The 25116-nt window shown below is 40.1% G+C and overlaps 1 protein-coding gene across 9 annotated transcripts in view; it reads right to left on the bottom strand.

Annotated features, from left to right (window-relative positions):
• The window catches only part of SLC28A3 (solute carrier family 28 member 3), a 162447-nt gene that overhangs the window by 90821 nt on the left and 46510 nt on the right, over positions 1-25116 (bottom strand). For 6 of the 9 annotated variants that reach the window (XR_010602331.1, XR_010588621.1, XM_065599455.1 and 3 more), the window contains exons 9-17: positions 24083-24163; positions 23883-23963; positions 22980-23105; positions 21384-21514; positions 20309-20477; positions 18531-18728; positions 15622-15703; positions 14565-14663; positions 11609-11735 (exon numbers count right to left, since the gene is read on the bottom strand). Coding sequence is in view for 5 of the 9 variants with exons in the window: in XM_065599455.1 (XP_065455527.1) it covers positions 11609-11735; positions 14565-14663; positions 15622-15703; positions 18531-18728; positions 20309-20477; positions 21384-21514; positions 22980-23105; positions 23883-23963; positions 24083-24163 (1094 nt within the window). In the remaining 4 variants the exon portion in view is untranslated. Of the gene's footprint in view, positions 1-7825; positions 7941-8146; positions 9299-11608; positions 11736-14564; positions 14664-15621; positions 15704-18277; positions 18372-18530; positions 18729-20308; positions 20478-21383; positions 21515-22979; positions 23106-23882; positions 23964-24082; positions 24164-25116 lie in introns of those variants that run through there. The other 3 variants (XR_010588623.1, XR_010588622.1, XM_024112432.3) reach the window with 3 other exon arrangements.

Below are 25116 nucleotides of genomic sequence, written 5' to 3'. Positions count from 1 at the left end.
AGCTGAAAAAAGAGGTGTGTGCAAAAGAGCCCTTTTGAGGCTAAATTGTTTCAATGGGAGATGGTCCAGTAAAATAGCCATCTTGAGTCAGTGCATCTGAAGTAAGTGGAGTGAACTATGTTACGAAAACTAGGTGCTCGGTTACCATGGTAATGAGCATTGCATAAGAACCTAGCTAGAACAGTACTAGAAAATGAAAACAGCTCACTTAAGCAGATCTAATGTGTGTGTATATAAAAGCTTTCTCCAGCAGCTTGAGAAGCTTGTAGGCTTTGTATCTCAGCCATACCACCTCCAGTTTCTAAGCCTTTTCATCTTTTTATGGTGTTTTGGGAATGGTTTCAGGATAATTTTCCATGAGGTAAGAGTTAGTTCTCAGAATACTTCCATCTCCAAGCACGCTTTTTCTTGAAGCTGTAAATAATTCAGCCACAGCTACAAGAGACAAGAACAGCCAAGTAAGCAACACTGTGGTTTGTTGTCACACGTTAGAAGGTGGAACATCTCAGTCTCTCCCCAAGAGAGAAAAATGAAGGACACCATCTTACTTCTATTCTGAAAAGATTTGATAAGAATTAAAGAGCCTTCTTTGTACTGTACAAGCTCTTGCATCTTACTGAAAACAGGTTACTGTTCCGTGAAGTGGATTACTTTTCCATATTTAGCATGATAAGTATTTAAGCCCATGAGTAGGGTTTCTAGCATGTGTGGAGGGCAAGGCTATTTGTGTTTCCTCAGCCTTCTATATAAAAGTTTACCAAGATTGACAACTAATGCTTTTCAAGAAACGTAACATTTTTCCATCTGGACTAAGGTTGAGGTCAATGATCATACTTTTTTCTAAAGTTCCTTTTTGTTATCCCTCTGCAATACTTCCAACTCCCTCTCTTTGTCCAGGCTAATATTTTGTAGCGCCACTAGCTTTGGCACCTTTAATATCTTATTCCATTTCTTAGACAGCTTTAGCACATCAGCTTCCCCTCACAATTAGAATCCAGCTGGGGAGAATTCCCCAGTGCACAAACTTGATAAGCACCTCAGGGTGTCTTATGAAGCCCCTTTGCAAATGCCATCATAAGGGGCATGCTGAGGCCTGGAGGGTGGGACTCCAGCAGAGGCTGCTAGAGTTATTTGGGTCATATAACTGCCTATAGCTAGTGTGGCAGGGATGCTGTAACTCAGGCAGCCTGCACCCTCTCCCCAGCTTCTTAATATTACTGGGGGCCATTTTGGCTCCTACAAGCAGCCCAGAATTAGGAGGATGCAAAAGTGGCATAAAACCAACTTTCCTGTCCACCCCCTCCTTACTTGCACGTTTTGTGCTATGTTTCTTAGTATAACACAAAATCTCACCCTAATTGTTTTTAATTGTAATATTAATCACTTGCCACCATAATTCTACAACAACCTCAGTGAAAACAGCTTTTAACATCACTGGCCAAGATTTTTCAAAAGTGACTAGTGATTGTGGGTGATGAATGAAAGTCATTGTAGAGGGGCCTGATTTTCAGAGGGTGGATGCTCTGCACTTTAAAAATCAGCCCCTTTAAAAGAGTCGCAAGTTGGGCATCCTAAAAGTGAGGCAGCCAAAGTGACTAGTCACTCTTCAAAATCGTGGTCCAAAATTGATGGTATTTTTGTATTAAACTGGTATTGGACTGAGTTAATAAAAATATTTCTGCTTTGATCGTGGGCAACAGACATAAACAACTTGTCTCAGAGTAATACAGCGAACTGGTTTGTTACAGTATGCAGGTTTTCTTGTGAAGAACTTTCACTGATGATATTCTGCCCTCTAGTGATATTTATCTGAGAGGGAAACATTCAAACATTCTGCCATATGGGGATAGTGGGAATCAAAGCAAAAATAACCCAGAACCATGTACTGACTGCACCACAGTACATGAAATGTGTCATTGCAAAGTACCATTAATACATCTTTCAGAAAAAGGAAAAGACGTTTGGGAGAAAGGAAGCCACAATCTTAGTAGCATGAAAGTCACATGGACATAGAGGAAAAGTGCAACCGCAGGTCTCATTCTGGGCTGCACTGTGGACTAATTATGGCAGTTCAGCCATCCTAAAGAGGGTGTAAAGAGCTGCTTGACCATTCTGAGGGAATACCTCTGGTGCAGGGGATTCTCTGGGTGCGGTCAGGTCAGCATAACTGAGATCAAACTCCGGCTGGGCCAGAATCTGCACTAGTTACATTGGGGGAAATCTGGTATAATTCAGTTTACATGTTTGCATTGCTCTGGACTTCCATTAGAATAACTGCATGGCTATAGAGCTGAATTCTGCTCTCAAACAGTTTGAGCAAAATCCATGGGCAGTTTTTTTCAGAATCTATGGGGCTACGTTTCATTCATACAATACTGTACACCTACCACAGTCACTGAATGTTTCCAGTGGCCTCCTTGGGTAGTGCATGCAACACAAATGATTCAAGATACATGGAAGGGATATTATGGAGCCTATGAACTGTGTAATCAGTGGCAGATTAGGGCAAAATTGAATGAGTTGCATGCAAGCGTATATGCAAATGATGGGACCCAGTTTTGAACACTTGGCCCACAGAGCTAATAAACTAGGTAGAGTAGGCAGTTGTGGATCACATGATGGTAAACAGTGACTACTTGCTACTGAATGAATTTAAATCCATCTCCTGTTATTGTTTCCTGTCTCATTTTCAACCAGGTGCTATAGTAATTGGTTGGTGTTGCATTAGATATTATTATTTTTCTATCTGTCATCTATGAAGGGACTATTCACTTCCTCCTTTTGTGGACAACAGTGGTCCTATCCTAAGTCGAAGGCCCAAGACAATAGAGTTGCCTCTGCTTATATCAAGCCTGAATTTGAGCCTATGACTGGGGTGGGGAGAAAGTATTTGCTCTGTGGTTTCTAATTCTTCCTTCACTTCTAGGTGCAACATCAGATCTGAGGAAGTGCCTTTGTATGCTCACATGCGTACAGTGATCCTGCCCTCACAATCCATCTAGCAATGGCCTGGTCCCCATCACTGTACTAGCTGACCACTTCACAACCACTGATGAATGTACTTTCCCAACTCCTCTATGGGACGGGGAAGTATTCCCATTTTACAGCTGGGAAACTGAAGCACAGAGAGATTAAATAACTTGCCCATGTTTCCACAGGAAGTCTAGAGCAGAGCCAGAAATTGAACCCAACTGTCCTGGAGTCTAAGTCCAGTGCTTTTACCACAAGACCATTCTTCCTAAATGGGGAACTCACTTTCCTAATGTTACTAGGTCATATGATTTTTGAAGCTGAGTGAGAGAAACATTCTCCTAGACCTAGGAAAAGCCTCAGAAAGAAAAAGCTACGAAAATGTGAAGTTTCTTAAATAATTTTATTACATTTTTCTGCACTATTAGTAAAATGCAGCCTATTTTCTGGTTTCCTCTTGAGAAACCCAAATCTGAACTCCAACCCACGCTCACCACAACTGAACACAAACCTACATGCTAACACATTGATGAAAGGCTATTGTAGCTGCCTGACATTTCTAGCTACCTGGCGCCAAAGTCAAGAGTCAATAGGGAGAAAAAAAATCCCTGGGTCTGTTTTCACCATGGCAACCCATGCATAGTAATCAATGTCTCTCTGGTTTGTATGCTGGTTGCTATAGTGAGTCCCTATGCTGCAGTATACTATAGCAACAAGAAAATGCCATAATTCTTGTTTGTTTACAAGGCAACCTAAAGAGCCTGTTTAATCCTGAGCCAAGACTTGGTGATACACCCTATTCTGTTGTGTTGCATTTACTTAGCTACACAAGGAAAGACAACAGTAGTGTGTATAAATACACTGGACCGGATTCAGATCCCATTTAAACCAGCATGAGAGCAGAATCAAGCCCAGCGAGAGAGCAGAATCAAGCCCAGCGAGTCAGTCTACCCTCCTTTACACTGTTGTAAATGCAGAGTAACTCCAACTTCAGTAGAATGATTTCAAATTTATATTGGTGTCAATGAGAGTAGATTTTAATTAAGGGTCCCTGACCTGAAGAATTTACATTTTAGGCTTGAGTCCGTTGTTCACATTCATGCTGAGTATTGCCTCATTCTGTAAGGAGTTCCATTCATCCCATCAGGCTACTTGTAGAGTATGACATTGTTCTCTGTGAGTAAAGGTCTGGGTTTAGGGACTCAATTTTCAACCTTATTCACACTAACAGTCCCAATGACTTGAATATGGCATTGTTCATGTAACTACTTTTTTAACACCGGTAAGAGATGCAGAATCAGGCACAGTTAATCTTCCCATCCATGATCTGAAGCTGTGTAAGCTCAAAAAGCTTGTCTCTCTGACCAATAGAAGGTTGGCCAATAAAAGATATGACCTCACCCATCTTGTCTCTCTAATATCCTGGGACCAACAATGCTACAACACCACTGCATATTTCCTATCCATGGCAGTTCAGAGCTCCCTTCCATTTCGTATGAAGAAAAAGCAACTCATTTTAATTAAAATCCTGTGTTTATTTTGTTACTTTATAGACTACATGCCATTCCCTCTAGTTTCGTTATTCCGCTTTCTGACAGCGTCTTTTGGCAGTCTTTTTAACCGCTCCAGTCTTAGATCATAAGAAAACTGTTTGCTTAATAAATGCCCTTGAATCGTATTGTTGAAACGTCTCTCTTACAGGGATAGCAACTTCTCCATATTTAACTTTAATATAAGCTATTAAATATACACAAATTCAGCTCTTGTATCCTCTAATGGGTAAGAACAAATTTCTCATAGAAGATACTCACCCTCTTTTAAGGGACATCATCAACTTGAAATCTAGCCATTTTTTTTAATGTTAAAAGTAATTTCAGGTACTGCACTTGCCCCTGAATTCCACTGCTAAGTGTTGTGGTTTTACAATCATGTTTTCCTATTTTTTAAAACAGAGGGTGGGACAGTCTGTGGGAAAGCCACTTAAAAACTTAGGAAAACGGGATTAGAAAAACCACAAAAATTCCCAGGAGGACACAGTGGCAGGTATAGTACCTGAAGCTAGCCTTAATTTAGTTTTAAATTGACAAGATTTAAAATTGATAGGGGATATTAAAAAAAATCCACCTACTCCTGCAATTCTAAATTAAGCCAAACTGCCATGCTAATGGCAATAGGAGTCCTTTTAATTTCAATGGAAGTTCTGCCAGAGAACTTACTCCTGGAGGAATTCTGCACCACAGCAGGCATGCGTAATTAATGTGTAGCTTCTGGGTTGCTGCAGTTCTGCCTTTTGCCCACTAAAGGGCACTATGGTGCTAGAACAGAGCTGCTGCTCCCAGACAGCTAGGGAAGAGAGAGAGCCTGCAGTGCTTTCTTCACAGCGCCTCTTGTGCCAGGTCAGGAGACAGGGGATATGGAGAGACAGATAGAATGGGGTTGCTGGGGGGTCAGACAGGGGCTCGTAAGGGCTAATGGAGGAGGACAGACTGGGGCAGAGGCTGAATGGGAGAGGGAGGTGCAGGGCCACATGGGGATATGGGCGAGGGTGCAAGGCCACTTGGGGGAAGAGGGATGGCTGAGTGGGGGCATAGAGACACATGGGGACACAGGATGGGGTGCAGGGACACGGGGTTGGAAGTGGGTGTCTGAGTGGAAGTGGAGGAACACATGTGGACAGGAGGTGCAATGATACATGGGGGTGCAGGGACACATGGGGGCAGGGGCAGATGAGCCTGATTGAAGGGAGAGGCTAGGGGTCAGCCAAGGTGTGCATGGGGGAAGCTCCTTAACAATCCTTCCCCGCCTCCCCACCCAAAACCCTGTTCCATACTTTCCCCACCCATACCCAGCAGCCCTCCAAGTTCACCTCCAGGCTCCTTCCCAACAATTACTTCCCTCTCCCTCAGCTCCTCCATTACCCCTGACTCCCCCAAGCCTATTCACTGCTTTGGAGGGGTGCAGGAAATATGGGTCTATATTGTAGTTTAAATTAATTATTACTCAGAGTTCTGTATTAATATCCCTAGTAAGGAATCTATTTGTCAAAAAACATTTCCTGAATCTTTTTTGTTGTCTGTATTGTTACAGACATACTTGCTGATGGGTATATTGAAATAAATTACCAAAATTGAAACTGGTGTGATTATATTTTGTTATTTTGACAAATAAAATATGCAGAATTTTAAAATATTGTGTGCAGAATTTTTAATTTTTGGCACATAGTTTTTTGGCACACAATTCCCCCAGGAGTAAGAACTGAAGTAGCTGGCCCAAAGTTTTGCAAGGCTATTTTAAGAGCATCTGTAGCACACAATACTTGTCTGATAATACAATAGATTGTTATGGGTTGGGTGAAACTTCATTGAATGTAGTGGGTGTAACAGCTGCATAGTTGCATTCAGGGTAAATATGAAAAGCAATTGAGTTTTTTTTTTAATTGAATCAGATAGCTGAAACACAAAAGAAGAAGCAGAAAGCCAAAGACACAGCCCTGTTAGTGTTATCCTGAGGAGGGATGGTGGGGGAAGTTAGAGTGCTTTTGGATGAAAGATGTTTGGAAATGTAAGTGAAGAAAATATCTCTTGTTTCCTTCTTATTATGTTGAAGGAAACAGGACTTTATGTACATTCCTTGTAAATAAACAGGCTTGCCTCAGAGAAATACCTGACTTCACCCGGAATCTTTCCTACTAGCCAAAACAACCCACCAGTCCCCCCAGATTGGCTAACCACTGGGGTCAAAAAGGGCTAACAATATTCTAAGGCAAAAAATAAATGTTAGCATTTGTTTTTTTTACTCAGATTTTTTTCTGTGTAACAATTATGCTGCTAATATGGATTATTTCCTGGGTTTTGATATTCACAGGGGCCTTGATCTAGCAAAACACTTAAACACATCCATAACTTTAAGAATGTGAATAGTCCTCTTGATTTAAAATGGGATTATTCATGTGCTTAAAGCTACACAGACTCACAGCAGCCATTTTAGAAGTCTGAACTGGTGTGGAGCATGCTCAGAAATAATGAGAAGTAGAGAGAGTCTGTGGGTCCTATTAAAAAGGATCCCTCTCTCATTGATAGGAAAAGAGGTTCTACATTAGGGAAGTTTGGAGGAATGTTACTTCTGGTCCCAAGTCCCATTGCTACCTAGGAAAGAGATTTCAGGAGTAGCTCTGACTTTGCTTTTCTGTATAGCTAATGTTTTTGATTTACTGTTTATTAAGAGGATATGTTTCTGCATTTCAGTAATCCTAAACTTTCAAAAATCACAAGTCAGGCTCCACCAAAAATCATGAGATTGACTAAAAGTCATGGGATAAAAACATTTTGGGTTTTTTTCTTCCTTTTGGTTTCTGAGCCTTTAGGGTGAACTTATTTCATGTTTTCAAGCTTTCATCTGCAACCCATGAGGGCTATAAACTTACCTTAAAAAAAGAAAAAGCTGAGATTCTCAAGCAATCTCCTGATTCTAACAGTTGGGGCTTTTTAAAAAAAAATAAAAAATAAAACAGCAAGCAAAAAGAGCCTTGCAATAAAATGAGAGCTGGCAACACTGGCATTTGCTGTTTGTGTTGGGGCTGAGGTAAAAGACATCCTTCCTTTTATACACACTCTTCCTCCTCAGTTTTACAGAATGTGGACACTTTTCTTAAGGAACCTAGAATCAGAAGTGACTATCATAAATCCCAAGAAAATAGCGCTAGCAGCAGTGGCCTAAGGGCTTGACACAGCCATGTAAGGATAAAAATTTAATGAACCAATCAGAAGTGCCAAAAACAGGTTCTCAGGTGTTTAGATGGAAAAGTGAAGGGTTTGTTAGTTCTTATTTTGGTAGAACTGGTTGACTTATCCCATACCTGTATGAATTAAGGTTGGTGTGGGAATCTCAATCAACAATTTCCTCAGATTTTCATATTTAAATTCTTCATTTTAGCTTTATAGTAACATCTTTGGCATTAACATAGTCTTGTGCTGTGGAAATATATACAAGCTTTAAAAAAGTAAACTCCATGAAAATGTTTTCAGGCTCAAAAGACCTTGGTGTAACTTATCATGTGAAAAGAATAAAGCCTAAAAAAATCATGACACATATACTCTTCATTTTTTTAAAAGAAAATTCTCGACATAGGCTAATTATCATATTTTCTCTAAATAACAATTAAAAAAGCCCAGATCTCTCAAATTTAGAATAGCTTTATTATGAAAAGGCATAAAATATTTTAGTTTGCTCTGTCAATTTAATCTCAACACATTTTAATAAAATATATACAGCCGGATGACAAATAAAATTAGCTAGTTTTCCCAAAAGAAGGTTTTTTGTAATGCTGACAGATTATTCTTTTTTCATGGTTAATTTCAGTGTTCAAGACTCACAGATGTTCTCCCCATGTCAGTGACCTACAGAGCAGAGGCCTGATTCTGGTATCATTTACACAGGATTTACATCAACTTAACTCCATTTATTTCAATGGAGTTACTCCTGATTTAGCCTGGTGTAATACCAGAATCAGACCCCAGAATTGCAATAACAAAGGAACCAGTAGTGATAATACAATGAATTTCACCTGGAATCTCATCTGATTTGGAAATTAAGTCACAACTGGACCTTTCCAATTATATAGTTACCATCTTTCTGCAAGAGCACGAAGAATCCTGCTACAGAGATTTCAGACAGCAAACGAGGTCATTTGTCTTAGCATTGTAAAAAACTTTAGACTCAATATTATAAAAAGAAGAAATACCAATGGCAGTAGATGACAATTTTGAACACGGGAAAATTATGAATCAAAACTGAACAGCTACCAAGGCACTGGGCTCGATTCTCTCCTCACAGCAGTTTTACACTAGACAGATTCCATCAAATTCAGTGAAGTTACCCTGACTTATACTGGCGCAAGAGAGAGGGGAATCAGATCCAGCAGCTAGGCCCATGATGGTAGGTCTGACATTCTCTTCAGGCTGATTTCATGACTGGAGAACTGATCTGGTTGTCTGGGCCTGGTTGTCTTTTTATTTACCCCAGAGTAATTTAGGAGTAATTCCACTCAAATCAAAGGAGTGTACTGGTGTGAAAGGAAACTAAGGCTCAAACTATTGCACATTCCTTAAGCAGAAAAAGATGTCTCCACTCTTAATTCCTTTCCACCTGTCCAACAAACAGATGTGACCCTATTCCAGCCTCTTGGTTATGACTGGTCCCAGTTCAAAATAATGGAGTGGTCCAACTGCAATTAAAAGTGGGAGATTCCAGTATTTGGCAACATCCTCTCAAGGAGTTTAGGCTGTAGTTTCCTCCTAAGAAGATCTCTTGAGAATTGTTTGCACTGGTGCTGGTGAAGGAGGGGGAAAAAAAGGAAGTCAGGTTTATTTTCACAATATACATATTTTGGCCAGGGGGTTTAGAATGTTAAATTATCATACTTGGAATGGGACTTAAAATAGACAGTTCTAAACCCCTGCAATGCTAAAATGACCATATGTCCTGGTTTTATTGGGGCAGTCCCAGGTTTCCATAGGAAATTCCTGTGCCCCAGGAAATTCTTCCAGGACAACTGAAACATTCCACTGTTTCATTTTTTCAATCAGATTTTTTTTTAATCTTCAAACTGTCTGCTAAATATCACTATACTGAGTAGAACTTGCTCTGTGTTTACCAGGAACAAAGAATCAAGTGGAATGAACATTCAGTGTGATGAACATTGCTTGGAGTGAATGGAATATGCCAATGAGAGAGGAGCCCAGGAGAGCTGGATTTTTTGCTCTAAGTAAATGTTAGCCACATCTGTTCACTGTTTTATGATAAACTCATTCCGAACACTAAGTTACAAGAAAAAGTCCTCCACTCCAAGTAATATGCATTTAGTCAGAAGAAGCTGGTGGTAATGGCACCAACATATTAGTTTAAAAAAACAAAACTGTGTACTTTGCCTATGAGTTTTTGTAACCATAAAAATGTCATCATAAAAGCGTACAAGGTTTTGATTTTGAAAATATGGTCACCTTTCCCATTGCATATGCAATATTGAAAGCTACTTTTCATATAAAGTCATCCAAGCTAGAAACATATTTAGAAATCTTAAAATAACAAAAATAGAAAATTAATGTTAGGACTGTGACCTAGATCTGTATTAGAAAGAGAGAAATTTCAGCTGGAAGTTTAAGTTGCCACAAATCCTGCAGGACACTCTGCACATTTCCAGACTCTTGCATGCAGGGACAGGAATGAATAGCAGAGGCTGAGACAGAGGGGCAGAGCCTTTGATGATGTAAATTGTCATAGCTCCATTGAAGTCAGTGGAGTTAGTACAATTTACACCAGCTGAGGATCTGAGAATACAGCCAGGCTACATTACAGCAGCATCTATACTGTATTTACTTTATAAATTATTTTTGTATATTTGGTTTTTTTTTTGTATATTTGCATAACTTTCCATAAAAGATTTAGTGGGACAAAGTAAATAAAGATATGAGATAAATAAGGACTATATTAAACCAAGTTTATGGAAGTGTTTCTATGATTTATCCTAAAGTCTTTCTCAGTCATCATTGCAATTATACAAGGGCTACATCCTCTCCCCCCCCAGAGAAACCTGGAGTGGACGATGAAGGGACCATAAGGTTCCTTTGATTTACATTTGTGTAAGAGCATAAAGAATCAGACCCTTGATCCTTAACAGAGAATAGATTTATTGTGGAAGTGAAAAGAAGGCATATTAGAGTGAATAAAATATGTGCCTGCCATAACGCAGAAAACATAGACCTTTGTTGCCTCATGTCACAATCTACATTTGATTTAATATACTCCTTATTTATTTAATATCTTTATTTTCTTTGTCCCCCTAAATATTTTATGGAAAGTTATATAAATATACAATTTACCTCTAGACCTGTTTTGGTTCAAATGTTTACAATATTTTCTAAAGAAAAGATATTCTCTTTTTAACCAGACACACAGACTGCTGGAGGAAAAGATCCTGGCCTATCTCAGATACATGGTTATGGTCATGTACTGTGGTAGTTCAAATACTTAAGGTTTTAGTAGTTTTAGAGATCCAATAATACTCAGACTTTGGGGACATGTGCTTCTGGGTCAAAAATGTGACCGCCAAAACAATGATGTAAATGAGAGTTCCAGATCTAAAATTCACTTGAATTTCACATTTTGTTCTGAACTTCTCAGCTGTCCCATCTCTACTTGATATCTGATAGAGAGGAAATGCACAATTACAAGAAAAACAAACAGAGTTAAAATAATTTCTTTGAGGCGTGCAAAAATCACCTGCAGCCAGTGGATGGAGATAGACCCAGATATTCAAAATAAAATCAGGCTGTTGGATGTCCAAATGCAAAGCTAAAGAGCCCAAGTGAGTGAAAAAGTTACATATGCTCTAGACGGCAACTCTTATATTCCATATTTTTGAGGCACCACATGCATTGTTCTGGTTATTTACAATGGAAAATGTTATTTTGGCTCCAAAGCAATGTCTGTGGATATTGATTCCCCGCCCCCCTTATATTTCTATTACTTATGCCTTTATTTACCACGGTTTCCTAAAAGATTGCCATGAAAATACAGCAGCCCTGGGGAATAACTGACTTCACAGAATGACTATGAGAGAGAATGATGCGCTCATAAGTACCTGTTAAAGAGATCTTGGCAGCATCCAACTATTGGTGTTGTGGTGTTGCTTGGCAAATTTGTTGCATTGAAGGCATCCCCTAATAAAATATGGCATGGAACCTCCACAACTGGTACAGATAATATTCCTGGAAATTGAATACAGTAGTCAGTTTCCTTTAATAATAGAAATTGCTAGGTGGGTGTCTTCACTAGGAAAAGAGATGTGTTCTTACCTCATGTTAGCTAACGTGGTAACTAACATGAGGTAAAATCCTAGTGACGACAAGGCAAGTTGTAGGTTAAAGAGGAATTCGCAGGTCAAAGTAAAGGTTAACTCATGTGAAACTACTATAAACAGCTGTGTCTTCATTAGGATTTTTTACCTCATGTTAGTTACCACGCATTAGCTAATGTAAAGTAAGAATATTCCTTTTTTCCTGAATACAGAGCCTAAGATACCACACTAAACTCAGAGACGAGTGATGGACAGTTTCTCCCATTCATATCATATGACACACAATGCTGCTGAAACAGGAGAGGCCAGATACTGGGTGAAGCTCATTCATTTCAGACACATCGAATCCTTTGTTCCAGTTCTGAAATAATCTCTCTTTAAAAATTAGTGGACAGCTGTCTGCCTTCCTCTCGCTTCTTGCTAGGCACTGAGTGATGTCATTTTTCAAATAAGTTCTTACGTATCAGTTAACATTTCGAGGGTTTATCTCCTGCAAGCTGGGAAGGGAAACCTTTTTAGTGATGGTGATATCAGGGCTGTATGGGTGTGTCTACACTTGGAGCTAGGCGTGTGATTCCCTGCCTGCACAGGCATGCTCACGCTAGCTCCCATTGAGCTAATGCACTGCAAATAGTAGTGTAGCTGGGGCAGCATGGGCAGCAGTGAGTAGCGGCAGGGTACATACTCAGCATGGCTAGCCCATGCCATTGCTCCCTGCTGCCTGTGCGACCCCTTGCTATGCTACTATTTTTAGTGCACTAGCTCAATGAGAGCTAGGGCAAATATATCTACATGACCTGGGAGGAATGAGCCCATTTCCAAGTGTAGACATAGTCTCTGAGAGACCAACAGTGACTGGAATTTGAGCATGGCAGTCAGTGGCCCATGAATTTATAGGGAGCTTAAGCCTAAGGATAAAATATTTGAAAGTGTCTAAGTTACTTAGGAATCTAATGGGACTTAGGTTCCTAAGGGTCAAATTTTCAAAACTATTTAGGTGCCTAATATCAATGGGAGTTAAGTGGTTAACTGCTTTGGCACTTTTGAAAATTCCACTACGTGACTATCTGCATCTTTAGGCACCTAAATACATTTGAAAATTCTAAGTCACGTAATCCCTTCTGAAATTTTACCCTAAAATCTCCTCTCATATTGGTTTCATGTCAGTGTGACTTTGTTGACTAATATGGAGTTGCTCCTGATTTACATTAGGGTAAGTAAGCAGAGAATTAGGCCCATTGTTTTGGTAGCTTTGGGCATAAATTTTAAGTTTTGCTAAGCATTTTCCAAAATATAAAATACACAGGTATAAAATGGTCTGAGGAGAACCATGTTCATTAATGTCTATGGGGTTTCAGGACTTGGTCCTATGTCTATATAGTCTCAGAAAGTTGGGGGAAGGATAGCTCAGTGGTTTGGCCTGCCAAACCCAGGGTTATGAGTTCAGTCCTTGAAGGGGGCCACTTAGGGATCTGGGGCAAAATCAGTACTTGGTCCTGCTAGTGAAGGCAGGGGGCTGGACTCAATGACCTTTTCATTCAGCATCCCTTCCAGTTCTATGAGATAGGGTTACCAGAAATTACTTGGATCTCAGAATTTGTTCTAGGCATAAGAAAAGCATTAACTGTTGTAGAAGTGGGTGGAATACAATTTTCTTTCCACAATAGATTTTAGTATATACAGATTTGCCTATGGATGTTCTGGGTTCTTAGTCACCCAGGACCTTCAAATTACACTATTTGCTAAGATTTTCTAATGCCTCCGTTTTTCCATGCAAGATAAAGTTGTCATTTGTCAAAAACTCAGAGAGCTTAGAACTCATGTAATGTTAAGCTAGTTTCATAGCTTTCAAAAAATGGAAAGAGCTACATGGGGCCATAATGAAAAAAACTGATATTCTTAAAAGTGGACTTTTCTGATTTGAGACATGATCTGGCTGTGCTATTTATGCACCAAGATCCTGTCTAAACTAAAGAAGCATCAATTATTTGATTTTGATAATGACAGTTCTGGATATTACATGCTCAGAAAGGAAACGGCAAGAGGGATAGTTAGGGAAAATACTGTTGCACAATTTAATCACAGCTGATTTTTTTTGGAAATCTCACTAACTGGCTAATGAATTAACCCCTTCAGGGGTATGATTCCTGATATTACGTCCTCTTTTCATTTCCTCTCTGAGATAGTAATTTCTTTGTAACTCATGATTCAGCTTGAGACTTTTACCCACATTTTGATGGGATTTTGAAAATAAAGGCCTAGTTTCTGATTTCACTTATACTGGAGTAACTTCATTGACTTCACTGCTGTGACTCCTGATTTATCCCACTCTGAGAATGGAATCAGGCCCATTAAAAAATAAAAGTACTCTATTTCCCCCACGCCTCCCCCTCTTGTACCTCTTCTTTGCCTTCTAGTTCTAAATTAAACCAGGATAAAGATGTGACGGAGGTCCTATAACTCACCTGTAACTGGTAATTATCATTTCTTCTAGATGTATCAGTAATTATACGTTGACTAAAAAATTTAAAATTGATATCTTAGATGTAAAAGACAAACTAGGCAAAGTCTTTTTATATGCCAAATTCTAGGAGCTCTTCCTCACTAACAACTTTTAACCCTCTCAAAGCGAGGAGTAACTTACAGGTAGATAACATGAATGATCTCGTTATAAAATTAGTGTACTAACATGCTGACACCTCGTGGTCAGTCAGGGATATTACAAATTTATACACAGTACCTGCAATGCAAGCTGTCATGAAGCAGGCGACAGTACCAGCAATCATTGCCCTAAAGGCACTATCAGCAATGTCCCTTTTTTTGGAAGGAGCCATAGATGCTGGGAAGAAAATTAGAAAAAAATCAAATAAAAAGAGGATGAAATTCCTAGGAAGCATATCCTCTAGAAAAGCAAATTGCAAATCATGGTACTGACAAATAGGGGCAAGTAAAATAAATCTGATATTCTCAGGGAGATATACAAACACAAAGTATATACATATTTGTCTTTCTACTAAAAGGTGAGCTGCAAATAAAAAATGTAATTTCCATTTACCTCAACAATATGTGCTGAATACCCGACTGAAGCTGGCTAATAGATACCAACCACAGTCAAACCACTTTTCCCCCCTTGTATCAGACTGTCACACCCATTGATTCCTGCTCATCTGTGTTGGCCCAGCACGCACCATTCTCTGACAGCAGAGCTGTCACAGAACCCAAAGCAGACAGGAGACAGCCTATATAGGATCAGGTAAGCCTATTTTAAACAGTACATTAAAAATGAACTTTGAAAAACAGAATTTTTTTATACTCCTGAAGAACAGGGAAGTTGGAAGTTTATAAACTGATTCACTTGTGGCGTTCTTACAGAAAGCAAACCAATATTTTCTGAAATACCAGCAAGAATACTATGAACCTAATGAAATGGTTTATTTTGTGCAAAGTCTGCTGTGTAGCACTGGCTGTCAATGGCCAAGAAGGGAGGGTACAACAGCAGAGGACCGCCAGGGCATAGGACTGCCCTGACCACACCCCCAGCCACAGGAGTGGAGCATAGGGACTGCCACAGCAGTGTTACACCACCCAAGGATCGCACTAAAGCTCTTTGGTGATTTATTCATTCAGCTTTAGGGCAGCTTTACACTGGGGAGAGGCAAAAGCTGCCCTAATGCAGCTGAGAATCCGGGTCTTGGTGATGTGTTGCAGTTCATCAAGAATGTATACCACAGAGTGGTTTTCTTTTTAATTATACAGCAAAAAAAATTGTCAAAATGAGAAAAACATATTGTTCTTACTGAGTCCTCCTATCACCATTCCCAGAGAACCAAAATTTGCAAATCCACATAGGGCATAGGTGGCAATGGTTTCAGAATGGATCTAAAAATAAACAAACACACACCTCAGACAGAAAATAAATTATTCAATTGTTTGAAAGTTTGCAGATGATACAAAATTACTCAAGATAGTTAAGTCCAAAGTGAAGAGTTACAAAGGGATCTCACTAAACTGGGTGACTGGGCAACAAAATGGCAGATGACATTCAGTGTTAAATGCAAAGTAATGCAAATTGGAAAACATAATCCCAACTATACATACAAAATGATGGGGTCAAATTAGCTGTTACCACTCAAGAAAGAGATCTTGAAGTCATTGTGGATAGGATGTGCTGAGGTAAAATAACCTCTCTACTTCTCTTGAGGTTTCCTTCTTTATGCATCCCAGCTCAAATTCAGATGATTAAAAGGGTTGTCTGGATTGGGATTGAAAATCCCAGAGGGTTTAATTGTCCAAACTGGTTTAGGGCCCCTGCACTAGTTGGAAATGCTGCAGTTTAGGAGGCATTCAGTCTGAGGTACGACAGGTGGTGGTATTTGCTGAATGCTTCCTTCAGGGAAAAGGAGCACATTTAAATTGTTATTGGGGCTCCCCAGGAACCCCAGGGGCAGAGTCGGGATCAGTGCCTCCCCTGGCTGCCCTTGTCCATACCTACTCCCTGGCCAGTGTCATCTTCTTTTGGGGCAACACTTACTCTCTGTGGGCCTCAGAGCAAAGAGAAGTTTGTATTGCTTTCCATTTCCAGATGCTCACCTCTTTCCTCAATGGACTTTCCACTGACAAGAGCCACTTGCAGGGTATATGATAGCTTCCTGAGGGTGAAACTAGGCTACAGTCCTTGAAGAAGCCAACCTAGTTGAAAGGTATGGGAAAGCAGGGAACATGGAAATGGAAAGCTTTGCTCCCTGCATCCCTTCCCCATTAATTGCATTTTAAGCCCACAGTGAAGTCTGAGGAGTGCTCTCATAGGTTTCCTGTTGATTAGAAGCTCCTTTGTTCCTGCTCCTGTTTTCTGAGAACCAATTTGTAGATATTTGCAGTCATGTGGCACATATGCAAGAGAATGCTTGTCAAGTACTCACTCTATCTGCTTTCCCTAGAAACGGCTTTGTTTCCTGTGATTTCCCTGCCTTCACTTGTACTCTCCTAGCTTTGAAAAACAGGAAGCCTTGTTGTTATGGGCTGTGGGGGTGGATGCATCAGAGTGCTCTCTCTCTCTCTCTGAGCACATAGATATATTGGAGGGGTCTGAGGTTGAATAGAAGTTAAATCTGAAAACCCAAACACCCTCATGTCCAAGCCATCAGGTCACACTTAAAATTGCTACTGGCAATTTCCAACCCCTGCAGTAATGATAATAATCCTTTGCACCACAGCATAGGTTCAGGAGGATGAAGGGGACATGTCCCTCTCAATGCAGATGCAAGACTAATGCAATCCCATCCTTGATTCCCCACTTCTCTCCAACCTTTGTATGTGGTTGCATCACTAATTCCTGGCTCTGCCATTCCCTCCCTCCATGACCTTGGGAAAATCTCTTAACCTCTGAGCCTCCCATGTTTCTACATCTGTAAAATGTGTGATATTTATTTTATTCAAATCTACCTTCAGTGAGGGGGAAAATGATACTTTGCAAAGTGCTTTGAAACCTATGGATGCAAATTCTTATGAGTGCTGTGCATGATTATTATTTTCTCACGTGGGGATCTCAAGCTCTTTACCAAGGAGAGTTAGTTTGACTGCCTGTATGAACCAATAACAGTGAAAGTAGCTCTTCTGTGCCACAGAGCATAATAATAAAGTGAGATGTGAGCAGGTAGCCAACAGCATCCATCTTTCAAAGTTCAGGTTCACTCAGAGATTTAGAGCCACATACATCTCTTTGTTAGGGTACAATTGGTTAATAACTCTGCTGTTGGAAAATATTCCATGGGATCTTTAATGACCATAAGTGGTTAAGATATCAATTTTAAATGTTAACTGAAGAGAGGGCACCTGCAGTATCACACAACACTGGGTCACAGATTCAATACTGGCTCATAAGGATGGATGGCCAGAAAACAAGGATTCTGTTTTGTTGAAAACATTTTGAGGTTTTGACATATGGTTTTGTTCCCATGCAGGACAAAAATGAGACTTTTGAAATTTTTCATAAAAACACATGAGAGAGCCCTGCCTGATTCAGAGCAGGTTCTGAACCTGGGTCTCCCACATCCCCAGTGAATGCCCTAATCATCAGGCTATTCTGAGGTGCATGGGGCTCTCTCTCTCTCTCTCATTTTGACCAGAAATTCTATTGGGAAAATTTTGATGGGAAAAAGTTTTGTCTAAATTCATTTGACCAGCTCCACTCAGAAAGAAGAATGCCACCTAACTAGGTCTTGTCTACCTTGGCAATTTGCCCTGATTCCACCAATCGAAACCAAGCCAGGCCCTATTGGTGCAAACCATGAGCTTGGGCTTCCAACTAGTGTAGCTACATTTGTGCCTGGCCATTCAGTACTAGCGTCAGGACAAATTCCCAATAGGGACAAGACCTTAGTCTCTAACACCACTTCCTGTGGCACACTGGGATTTCCTTGGAGTTCTTTAATCCTAGAAGTGACCAGGCCTGACCTTGTCTGGCTTGTGACATCTGACATGCTTCACAGTCCAGGATGCCATGGCTGCAAGAACATAGCCGGGTCTGGAAAAGGATGAACTTCAGTAACTGAGGTCCGTTGGGGAAAGATCAAAAGAGGTTTAACACAAAAGAAAATGTCAAAGTAATGGGCCATATTCATCCCTGTGTTATTCCACTAAAATCAGTGGAGCGCCATCAGGTAAGAACTGGGCCCAGTAAATCAGTAGACTATAAAATGTTACTCACGGTCATATATTGCTTCACGCCACCAACGTACACGGGCCCACCTTTCTCCCGCAAGTGGATCAACATTGAAAGACGCTCATAAGCCACAAATTCATTGAAGAAAGTCTTGTAACCTAGGAGTCCACCGACAATAAAACTATCTTCCCAGTCTACCCCCATCATAAAAGAAAATGGCATGAAGACATAAGCGCAAATGATCTGCAAAATATACAAGACAGAGAAAAGGGCCAGGTGCACAAGCGCAAATATTTGCTAATCACAAGAGAAAATGTCAATCAAAGAATGAAGGTATCTGCTAAATTCTTTAAAATAAACTTCTATATATATTTTGAAAAAGTATATAAAAATAGTTCTTGGCATCTTGCTGCTCTCTCTCTAATAGTCTGGGGATTTTTAATAGTAAGGTCTACCTGAATTATCACAAAAGTAGCAATTTAAGGCTCAGATCCAACCAAAGTACTTAAGCATATAGTTTAATTTTATGCCTCAAGTTAAACACATGCTTAAAAGCTTTGTTGGATTGCGGCCTAAAATGGGGGCCATGGTTCAGGGAATTGGTAAGAGAGATGGAGGTTTAATTTATCATCTGACTTAATCTGGTGTAGCTACACTGAGAAAATGAGTGTTAAAATATATGTTAACTAACATGTTTTAATTACTATGTTGACCACCACCTAGGGTAGACAAAGGGTTTGTCTATATTTAAAAGCTGTACAGCTTTAGCTATACTGGTACAGTTAAGCCGTATATTCCCTCCTTGTATTGATATAAAAGTGCTTATAGCAGTATGGCTTATTCCTGTATGGGAAGAGGAATAAGCTATACTAGTACAAGGCACCTTTATACCAGTACAGTTGTGCACATTAGGCTTATAATATTTTGGTAAAAAATATCACTCCCCCCCCCGACCAAAATAGCTATACCTGTACAAAAACTGTAGACCAGGCCAGAGACCGTCCAGTTTAAAAAGTCTCTTAGCCTAGCAACATGATGTAGGTAAGTCTTGTAATTAAAAATCTACAAACTCAGCTAACACATTTTTAAACAAAACTTTGTCTAAACTAGGAACTAAGTGCTGTTCGGAACCTTGCCAATTAAAACAGTTTCTGATACACCTCATTTTCCCTGTGGAAGGGCTGGTCTAAACTGCAAAGTTAGGTCACCTTAACTACACCGCTATGGGCTGTGAAAAATTTCACACCCTGTGTGATGTAGTTAAGCTGACATAAGCCCTGGTGTAGACACTGCTAGGTCAACAGAAGAATTATTCCATTGACCTACCTCTCAAAGAGGTGGATTTATTACAGCGTCGGAGGAACCCCTTCCATTAACGTAGTAAATGTTTACACTACAATGCTATCATTGTGCTGCTGTGCCATTTCTTGTGTAACATAACCCTCACAAGCTTTGCTTAGGTAAGGATAAAAGATTCAGTGCAGTGGTCTGAAACGAAAGCCATTGTGGGTGTTTAGTGAAGTGTTAATTGTGTGGCTGGTGCATGCAAATAGCTCTTCTGGTTTTTCTATTCATTGAAGGTAGCTCTGGCACAGATTAGAGCTAAAGCAAACTCACTCTGCACAAAATGGCAGCCTCTTTGGGGTGAAGTCATAGACATGGATGGCTACAGAATGTTTACATTGCAACAGGTATTTTTCACAGATTATTTTGTTATACAGGGATTTAAAGGAGTTGTTCTTTTTAAAAGAAATATATATTTAAATATCCAATGTTTGATTAAAAGAAAGACAAATCATGAAAAAAAGTTATGAGGACAATACCTCGAAGTTCAGCTGTGGGTAGTTAAACATATTCCCCAACCAAGACAGTGCTGAATCAATGAAAGCGAGCAAAGCAAGGAAGGCGATCAGGTTCACAGCAATGTTCGCCACCAGTGGGATGGAGGCAGAGGCACCCTGACTAGCAGCTTCCAGCAGGTTTTTTGAGTCTCTTTACCAAGGAAAACAAAAAGAGAATCTGAAAACTAGAGACATTTTCCAGTTCACAGACAAGTCGAGAAACAGTAAAGGTTACACTACAGTTGATTATAAATTAGCTATTTACATTACTGGACACTCGCCTGGTGCTCTCAGGTGTTCTGGAGGGAATGCAGAGGGGCCACCATGTGAATGAAGCCTCTAAGAGAAATTCTGGCAGATTCAGAATTCCTCCCAGGAGATCCTAGGCAGTGACCTTGAGGATGCCCTCAAGCTTTGCCATCCTTGGAAAGAGTGGAACATGCTCCTCATTCTTCCCTGGCTCTTTGGGGCTTTAATCCAAGGCCTACTGCAGTCAGTTGTGGCACTCTTTCTATTGACTTCAGTGAACTTTGGATCAGGCCCGGGCACTGCTCATGCCTGCAGGAATGAAGGTGTAGGCACTATGCTCCCCACAGGGTCAAGGTCAGGCCTTACACAGAGGTGCAAGCTGATGAAGAGAGGCTCTTTGTATTTTCTGCCTCTTTGCACTCCTCCACAGAGATTTTCTTGATCAAAAATTATATGCACTGAATTCTCTGATTTTTGTCTGCAGAATAATCCACCCGCCTTCACTTTTGCTTACAGTCATTTAGTACATGCTTCTGAGTAAAGCAAAGGCAACAATAAACAAATAAAAAAACATCCTGTAGAATTGCATTGGACTTTTGCAGTTCTGTCTCTGTGAAAATGCCAGTGGGACAGCTACACCTCTGTACAGCTCTGTCTGTTTGTTCTTCATCTGAGTTCAGAAACTACTTACTTTTGGTTTCCTTAGCGTGTAATTAGTGTAACATGTGCAAAAGCATTGTACAGCTCTCATCAACATAATATTTGAGGACCTATGTATATTGCTGTTTCTAGGCATAGATCTACTTACCCTTTCTCCATTTTTATACCACTCTTCAGAGTTACTTGGGGTATTTTAGTCTCAGGCCAGAATAGTTTGGAGATAGCCAGTGATGCTGGTGCTGACATCACAGAAGCAGTTAGTAAATGGGAGGCTGAAACCTGGAATTCCAGATGCCAGAAAATAAGCTTTGGTCAATTCATCTCAACAGAACATAGAAACAGAAAAAAATTCCAGAGAAAGGCAATGAAAATCATTAGACACCTGGAGGATATTTCATATAAGAAGAGCTTGAAAGAACCAGCATTGTTTATATGGGAGAAGAGTAAGCAGAGGTACGATACAGGGATACAAAATAGTGAATAGTTTGGAGAAGACCACCTGTTTACCTCTGGTGATAACACCCTCCCCACTCTGGTGGCACTAAGTTCCAAATACCGAGGTAGACTAGGGAGAGGGAGAGTAGCACTCCGGAGAGTGAAGCCAGCTTCCAGGAGCAATGACTCCCACTGGCAGAAGCTGTGGCAAAAGCAGCAATGGAGGAGTAAGAATCAGACTCCGTAGCCTCAAAGCCCCTGGACAGCAGTGATGTCAGCAGACTGCATTCCTCAGCTGGAACTCTGGACATTCTTTTCTTTTTGATTGTTTGGCCTGACCTCCTCCTGACTATATTCTTTCCACCCTCTCCCACACAGGCCCACATGCATCTTTTCATTCCTCACCTCCTGCAGTGTCTTGCACCGCTTCCTTCCTTTTCCTATTCCCTTAGTCCTGTTAAACAATTCCCCTCTCACTGCCCCTGCCCTTATAATGTATATTTGTAATGGGTTGACAAACATCAAGTTTCAGGGGGTAGCCGTGTTAGTCTGTATCTACAAAAACAACAAGGAGTCTGGTGGCACCTTAAAGACTAACAGACTATCTGTTAGTCTTTAAGGTGCCACCAGACTCCTTGTTGTTTTTGTAAACATCAAGTTAGTTCCGCAGTCATCCTGATCATTCTGCGTGTATGTTGTATCCCTTTCCCTCATCTGTCCATCTTGTCTGTTAGATTGTAAGCTCTTTGGGGTGAGGAGTGTCTTATGTGATTAGTACAAAGGGGCCCAATCCTGAATGGGAACTTTAGGTGCTTCCATCATATAACTAATAATAATCAATCTCAGAAATATCTGAGATCTGCCAGGATCCTGGAGCAGTTGAACCATGGGTATATTCCATTATGCCAGTTCCTACTGCATGTAAACTATAAATATAACTACACAAATACATCAATTATTCCCTCTGCACTCGAGCTGGATGAATCTCTATATTACCAAGGTAAACATTTCTGCTACTGAATGTGGCACTAAAGGTCAAATCAATGGCTCTAGTTTCCCATACACATATGAAGATTGATAATTCTTTGTAGTCATAATGGGAATTACACATATAAACCTTGGACACATTGATGGAAGCATTAGACCCACTATAGGTCAGGAATCTCAGCTACAGACACCCTTGTGATTCAAAGTGCTGTTTGAATTTGAATCCATAATACCCTGAAGGGAATTAGGACTGCTACAGGGGAATTTGTAAAGGGGATTTGAACACACACTATATTTTCATGATTTATTTCCCCCTCCTTACCCCAAAAGAAATGTATGCTCCTAAGACACTGCCAGCGATGGTTGAGAACCCTGAAGTCATGATCGAGTGGAGTTCAGACTTGGTGACATACGGTAAATAGGGCCTCACTAGAAGAGGAGATTCTGTCTGAAAATGAGAAGCAGCAGTCAAATGAATAATTTCGGTATAAACCCTCATAGAGTGACCAGTTATTTTATGAATTAATGCTAGACACGGTTCAATCACAGTGACTTTGGTGCTATCAGACAGTTAATGTTTGTGCTGATGAGTGCTCTGAATATGCATGGGGCTTTCTCAAGGCTAAATGCTGTTTTTCAGGTAGTGCAATTGTGCTGGACACCCACCTCGCTTGGCTGAAGGTAATTTCTTGGTTGCTTTAATGTAGTGGTTCCTAATCTGTTTTTTTTATTTATTTATTGGAGTCCCCATTGTCCTGTATGTCCTTGGGCCATGTCCTCACACAGTTGACCCCTTATCTTATTTTTTTGCCATTCTCTCTCTTGTCCTTTTCTGTTTCTGTTCCCTTTCCCCCCTTCTTATCCTATTTCCATTTTCTATTAGTTTTTTTTTTGCTTTCTTTCTATTTTTAGACTAGTCTAGTGCTCTCTTGAGAGGGTCTGTCTCCCAGCTTCATGCCAGAGCTTCATGTGTGAACATAGTATAACCTTCAGAATTTACCTGATTGCGTGTCATTGCTGATTTATAAACTGACGGAATTCTGGCTTCCAAAAAACCAAGCACCTGACCTGGTGCATTAGAGTCCTAACTTCACACAGAAGGGATGTTTATTGGAAACAGAAGCTCATTAAACAGTGGTATTTCACTTTCCACAGTCCAGGATTTCTGTCTTTTAATAGGTGGGTGATTAAGGGTATTAGCCTGTTTTTCTATTTCATAACTCACCTGTCCCACAAATATGTTGCCAGCTGCTACTAGGGACTCAACAGGAGTTGTCCCCAAGGTAACCTGCATTATCCAACCAACCTAAAAATGATAAATATTAAATTTTAAAAATGCCACAATTTGACTCTATGGTTGCAACAGCTGTGTAATACTTGAATATCTCAAATAAAAAGCATTAACAAAATTCCATGCCATTGTACCTTTTTAATGAGCCATTGCATGAATCCAACATGGTAAAGCATAGACATGACTGTGCTGAAGAAAACCACTATTGGCAGGACCTAATTTGGAAACACAAAATAAAGTAACTTACAATTTTAAAGAGTTTTTCTTTTTTCTCTGTCTGAAAGAAAAGGCCACTGTCTTTGAGATACATTCTGGTTTTGAAATCTTTTAAAGATCTTGCAAGCTCAATCATTCAACCTCAACTATTCAGTTCAGAAATTGTTTTACTCTGGAACTCCTAGAGTTGTTTTCCATGTAGATGTGTTGAGTTTGGATGAATTGCTTTTCATGGATTTGGATACTTTCCAGATCAAACTGTGATAGTTTTGAAACGGTTTCATAACAATATATTGCAGGTTGGCTGTAAGCCATGTTTAAAGCACCTCAGTAGTCAGCCACTCTGATACCTACTGGACATTAGCATCTGCAAATATCTGGATCAAAATTTTGTAAACTTTGTACGTGTTTCAGATGTGGGGTTTGGTGGACCTGCATTGCACAGTTCAGAACTGGAACCAAATTTACCCATTGTTATACCAGAACATAAGAATGGCCATATTGGGTCAGATCAATAGCCCATCTAGCCCAATATCCTGTCTCAGATAGTAGCCAGTGACAGAAGCTTCTGGCACTTGGAGGTTTAGGGGAACCCAGAGCATCAAGTTGCGTCCCTGACCATCTTGGCTAATAGCCATTGATAGAACTATCTTCCATGGAGTTACCTAATTCTTTTTTTAACCCATTTATACTTTTTAGCCTTCACAAAATCGCCTGGCAATGAGTTCCATAGGCTGACTGTGCGTTGTGAGAAAAAGTACTTCATTTTGTTTGTTTTAAATCTGCTGCTCATTAATTTAATTGGGTGACCCCTCATTCTTGTTTTATGTGAAGGGGTAATTAACACACCCTTATGCACTTTTCCCACACCATTCATGATTTTATAGACCCTCTATGATATCACCCCTTAGTCATTTCTTTTCTAAACTGAAAAGTCCCAGGCATTTTAATC

Source organism: Chrysemys picta, chromosome 6 (genome assembly GCF_011386835.1).
Source record: "Chrysemys picta bellii isolate R12L10 chromosome 6, ASM1138683v2, whole genome shotgun sequence".
NCBI classification, from domain to species: Eukaryota; Metazoa; Chordata; order Testudines; family Emydidae; genus Chrysemys; species Chrysemys picta.
The sequence above is the reverse complement of the archived record's forward strand: the minus strand, read 5'-3'. Positions and strand labels throughout refer to the sequence as shown.